Source organism: Bison bison, unplaced genomic scaffold, assembly GCF_000754665.1.
Source record: "Bison bison bison isolate TAMUID 2011002044 unplaced genomic scaffold, Bison_UMD1.0 scf7180017864531, whole genome shotgun sequence".
Taxonomy (NCBI): domain Eukaryota; kingdom Metazoa; phylum Chordata; class Mammalia; order Artiodactyla; family Bovidae; genus Bison; species Bison bison.
The window spans coordinates 5415223-5421453 of NW_011495081.1; the positions used below are offsets into that span (position 1 = coordinate 5415223).

At 40.8% G+C, this 6231-nt stretch overlaps 1 protein-coding gene across 1 annotated transcript in view; it reads right to left on the reverse strand.

The window, feature by feature from the left end:
* The window catches only part of DCDC5 (doublecortin domain containing 5), a 405912-nt gene that overhangs the window by 70808 nt on the left and 328873 nt on the right, over positions 1-6231 (reverse strand). The window contains exon 16 of the mRNA XM_010831800.1: positions 3233-3414. Within this exon, the coding sequence (XP_010830102.1) occupies positions 3233-3414 (182 nt within the window). The remainder of the gene's footprint in view (positions 1-3232; positions 3415-6231) is intronic.

Sequence of the window (6231 nt, forward strand, 5' to 3'; positions counted from 1 at the left end):
GGGAGGGATTGGGGACAGGAGGAGAAGGGGACGACAGAGGATGAGATAGCTGGATGGCATCACCAACTCAAATGACGTGAGTTTGAGTGAATTCCGGGAGTTGGTGATGGACAGGGAGGCCTGGCATGCTGCAATTCATGGGGTCGCAAAGAGTCAGACACTACTGAGCGACTGGACTGAACTGAACTGAGAGCAGAATTTGGGCTTCTCTGGTGGTTCAGCTGGTAAAGAATCTGCCTGCAATGCGGGAGACCTGGGTTTGATACCTGGGTTGGGAAGATACCCTGGAAAAAGGAACGGCTACCCACTTCAGCCTTCTGGCCCAAAGAATTCCATCCACTGTACGGTCCATGTGGTGGCAAAGAGTCAGACACGACCAAGTGACTTTCATTTCACTTCAGAGCAGAATTCAATTAAAATGGATCTATGTTTCATCATTCTAACCTGATTTTGCTGGTGAAGACAGTAAACAGTCCAACTCTCTTATAAATAACTTTCAGGTTAATGCAAGTAATGTATGCTTACGTGTCATTAGCATTTATTTCTTTTAGAAGAGACATATTGCATGGGTACATTAAAAGTAGCACAGCAGGGCTTCCACCTTGCATAACTCTGGGACACTATTCACAGAGATTATGTGAACAGTGCCCTCTGGAGCTGGGCAACACAGTCACCCTGTAATTTTAGCCAAAACACTCCTTATTAAATCTTCTGTTACCAGTACCTACATATAGCTTGGAGAGAAGTTAAAGGAATGCTATTGATGATCCTGAAGAGAATTTTCTGAATCAGTGAAGAAAAATGAAATGATATTCAGTAGAGTTTTAATGTCAAGTGTATGCCAGCGTATTTTAATCATTTAGGAATAATTAATTCATGTAGTGGAGAAAGAAATGGCAACCCACTCCAGTAATTCATGTAGAGAACAAAGTGACTATTTTATTAACCAGGACACATTCTTCCATGAACATAGCAGAGAGTTTCACATACTCTTTACTAGAATAGCTGTCCAAAGTAATAAATCTCTAAAATTATGTCTGTATCACCAGATTGAACCATGTATTTAAAAATATAAATTGGTCAGATCAAATCTGTATATAATTTTGAGACACAAAGATAGGAAAGGACAGAAATTATTTGTTAGTTTTTCATGTTAAAAAAAAGTCATATATACTTCAAGAGCATTACCCTCACATTTTACATTTTAGTAGAATGAACTAATTATGAAATGAATGCGTCAAAGATTTCAATTTCAGGGTTGACTTTACTTTAGTCAAGATTAATTTTTTACTTTATCATCTATACAGGCAGTTCAGCGGACAGCCAATCTGAATGTTACTCATTGTTCAGTGATGTATGAAGTATCTTTAATCAATGTGAAGAAAGTAATATTAAACTATTATCAGCAGCCTCAAATATTCTAAACATACCAAAAGAAAGGTCAAGAGGTAATATCACTGCTAATAATGTTAGAAACAATGTGTTTAACTCATTCTTTACATGAGAGTTTGCACTGATCTGTGATTCCTTTTGTCATAAAACATTATGAAAATATAGAAGGTGAGTTTTCTCCAATGTTGGAGAAACACTGGCTGTTTCGGAAGATTTTATTCCAACCTTGTAACATAAGTTAAAGTGGAAACTGATGCTTTTCTAGAGTGGCACACTTTTAAAATGCTATTCCAAGGCAAGAATATAGATTATGTAAAGCTACGCTTGTTCATTAAATATTCCAAAGGTTTAAATCTAAAGAATTGCCTGTAATAATAACTTAAATAAATAATGTAAACAATAACTAAATACAAACTTAAATAAGAAATTATAAAATTACGTTTAAGAAGCAATTAATGAACTCAGTTATTTCAAAATACATTAATGAATGCAAATAACAATGCTAACTCAAAATAGATATTGATCAGAAAACTTTTTCCATCAGAGCTATTTATTTGCAACTCGTTACATTCTCCCATGGCCAGCCTGAATCAATAGTGCTCAAATTCAGTTCCTGATATAGGAACTAAGTGAACCTCGCCATAGAGCAACTAAGCCTGTGTGCCACAGCCACTGAGCCCACACTCCAGAGCCTGAAAGCTGCAGCTGCGGAAGGCCGCATGCCTAGAGCCTGTGCTCTGCCAACAGAGGAGCCACCGCCGTGAGCGCCTGCGCACCGCAACGAGGAGCAGCCTCTGCTCTCCACAGCTGGGGAAAGCCCACCGGCAGCAACAAAGACCCAACACAGCCAAAACGAAATTCAGTAAATAAAGTAAAGAAATGAAAGGAATCTTAGTGTCTATTTTTACTCTGCCGACTTGAAAAAAAAGCACAACCTGAGAGTTGTGAGCTAAGTTTTATTTAGGGCAAAATGAGGATGATAGCCCAGGACACCGCATCTCAGATATCTGAGAAACTGCTCCAAAGACGTAGGGGGACAGGTCAGTCTATGTGGGATTCTGGTGAAGGAAGAATACCTGTAATCAAGCACATATTTTTTTGCAGAAGGTTATTGCTAGTCATGAGGAGCAGATGTCATTATGAACGATTTTAGTGTTTTTCTAGATACGAGATGAAAAAGAATTATGCTCATAAAATCATCTCCTGAAGATGGCTATCCGAAGACCTGTTCTGCCAGTTTTACCCAGAGCTCAGAGTGTCTCGTTTCTGCTCTCCACCCGGAACTCCTTTCACAGAGTGCTGAAAGTCAGCAACTGCAGCCACTCATGATCTAATCCTTGTAGAGGTAGACGAGGATTAAAGAGGTAGACGACGGAGAAGGCGATGGCACCCCACTCCAGTACTCTTGCCTGGAACCTCCCATGGACAGAGGAGCCTAGTGGGCTGCAGTCCATGGGGTCGCTAAGAGTCGGACATGACTGAGCGACTTCACTTTCACTTTTCACTTTCATGCATTGGAGAAGGAAATGGCAACCCACTCCAGTGTTCTTGCCTGGAGAATCCCAGGGACAGGGGAGACTGGTGGGCTGCCATCTATGGGGTCGCACGGAGCTGGACATGACTGAAGCGACTTAGTAGCAGCAGCAGCAGCAGAGGTAGATGCCAAGTGCCAATCGGTAGTTGACACTTTCAGATGTCAATACAGAAGCCTTTTAATGGAACAAACACAGAATTTTCCCGGAAGGGAAAAAAAAAAAACCAACTCCTTCATTCAAGAAGACTAAAATCTGTAGAAATGAGAAAGTATGCTTGATGAGAAATATGAACAAGTTGTTCTTACTGCATTTTCTGCCCAGGTGAGATGTCTGGACTGATTACAATATGGGCTCTGGCTTTGTTCTTGTCTCCATTCCGCAAAACTCTGAGTCTCACAGGGACATACTGCTCCGGTGCCTTATGGATGGGTTTCTTCATGGGAGGACTGTTTGGAAGAAGCAGTCCTTTTATCGGCCAATCAAACTCCTTCAGAAAGAATGACAAGAAAATTGATAATAAGTGAATAGGAAGAATCATTTCTGTATATTTTAAAAATAAGCACACTTGCTTATACCTTTAATCTTTTATTCATTCATCAAACATTCATCATCATGTATTGGGCACCTGAGATGTTCCAGATGATTCTAATTAATGTTTCATTTTAACAAAGAGGAAAGATGTTAATTTTTTAAATGCATGAACAACTTGTGTTGTGTTACTACATGAAAGACTTTTTCCCTTTCAGAGAAACATCATTCTGGAAATACAGAACTGAATTAACTTGGAATTGTTTTTTTTTTTTTGCTTCTGTATAAAATATCTCTAGTCAACATGAAAAAAGGAAGAATGTATGAAAAGTGGTTTCACAACCCAAATAATATCCTAAACTAAATCTATTTGGCAAAGAAGAATATATTTGGAAGTGAAAGTGTGAGTTGTTCAGTCCTGTCTGACCCTTGGACTGTAGCCAGCCAGATTCCTCTGTCTATGGGATTCTCCAGCCATCTCATCCTCTGTCGTCCCCTTCTCCTCCTGCCCCCAATCCCTCCCAGCATCAGAGACTTTTCCATTGAGTCAACTCTTCACATGAGGTGGCCAAAGTACTGGAGTTTCAGCTTTAGCATCATTCCTTCCAAAGAAATCCCAGGGCTGATCTCCTTTAGAATGGACTGGTTGGATCTCCTTGAAGGCCAAGGGACTCTCAAGAGTCTTCTCCAATACCACAGTTCAAAATTCTTCAATTCTTCGGTGCTCAGCTTTCTTCACAGTCCAACTTTCACATCCATACATGACCACAGGAAAAACCATAGCCTTGACTAGATGGACCTTTGTTGGCAAAGTAATGTCTCTGCTTTTGAATATGCTATCTAGGTTGGTCATAACTTTCCTTCCAAGGAGTAAGCGTCTTTTAATTTCGTGTCTGCAATCACCATCTGCAGTGATTTTGGAGCCCCAAAAAAATAAAGTCTGACACTGTTTCCACTGTTTCCCCATCTATTTCCCATGAAGTGATGGGACCAGATGCCATGATTTTCGTTTTCTGAATGTTGAGCTTTAAGCCAACTTTTTCACTCTCCTCTTTCACTTTCATCAAGAGGCTTTTTAGTTCCTCTTCACTTTCTGCCATAAGGGTGGTGTCATCTGCATATCTGAGGTTATTGATATTTCTCCTGGCAATCTTGATTCCAGCTTGTGCTTCAATTTCTCATGATGTACTCTGCATATAAGTTAAATAAGCTTGAAGTCAAGTAGAGTGAATTTTATTTGACTGAGAACTATGTCTGTTCCCTGCTTGGTAAATAGTTTTTTTTTCTTCTGCAAACATTTCAAGAAATAAGAGGACCCTTAGGCTGAGTTATTTTGAAATACATGGTCAATTTATATCATTTTATGTAATTTAGTTGCCTTAGTCCTTTCTGTTCGGTTTACAAGCCAAGTCAGGGTTTTGTTGGACTATAGTGACTTTGTTCACCCAAAATCTACTGTTCCTGTTTAAATGCCTGGAGAACTGTGAGGTAATCCATTTTCATTCCCAAGATCATTTAGTTGTCAAATTCTAGACTATTGATGGCACTATGGTGAAGAGGTAAGGAACCCTCCTGCCAATGTAGGAGATGTAAGAGACTCAGGTTCGATCCCTGCATCAGGAAGATTCCCTGGAGGAGGACATGGCAACCCACTCCACTATTCTTGCCTGGAGAAGGCCATGGACAGAAGAGCCTGGGAGGCTACAGTCCATCTATAGGGTCACAGAGTCAGACAAGACTGAAGCAACTTAACACACACAGTAAAAATGTTATTGTTTTAAAAGGTATGTGTTAAGAGGAACATGGTTAACTTAGGTTTCCTAATATAACTACCATTCACCATTTAAGTCAATTAATTAATTAACTGAATTACTCTACCTGTATAAGACGAGATGACAAGAATACACAGAAGAACTGTACAAAAAGATCTTCACGACCCAGATAATCACGATGGTGTGATCACTGACCTAGAGCCAGACATCCTGGAATGTGAAGTCAAGTGGGCCTTAGAAAGCATCACTACGAACAAAGCTAGTGGAGGTGATAGAATTCCAGTTGAGCTATTCCAAATGCTGAAAGATGATGCTGTGAAAGTGCTGCACTCAACATGCCAGCAAATTTGGAAAACTCAGCAGTGGCCACAGGACTGGAAAAGGTCAGTTTTCATTCCAATCCCAAAGAAAGGCAATGCCAAAGAATGCTCAAACTACCGCACAATTGCACTCATCTCTGCTGCTGCTGCCAAGTCGCTTCAGTAGTGTCCGACTCCGTGCGAACCCATAGACGGCGCCCACCAGGTTCCCCTGTCCATGGGATTCCCCGGGCAAGAACACTGGAGTGGGTTGCCATTTCCTCCTCCAATGCATGACAGTGAAAAGTCAAAGTGAAGTTGTTCGGTCATGTACGACTCTTAGTGACCCACGGACTGCAGCCTATCGGGCTCCTCCGTCCATTGGATTTTCCAGGCAAGAGTACTGGAGTGGGACGCCATTGCCTTCTCCACATGCTAGTAAAGTAATGCTCAAAATTCTCCAAGCCAGGTTTCAGCAATATGTGAACTGTGAACTTCCTGATGTTCAAGCTGGTTTGAGAAAAGGCAGAGGAACCAGAGATCAAATTGCCAACATCCTCTGGATCATGGAAAAAGCAAGAGAGTTCCAGAAAAACACCTACTTCTGCTTTATTGACTATGCCAAAGCCTTTGACTGTGTGGATCACAATAAACTGTGGAAAATTCTGAAAGAGATGGGAATACCAGACCACCTGATCTGCCTCT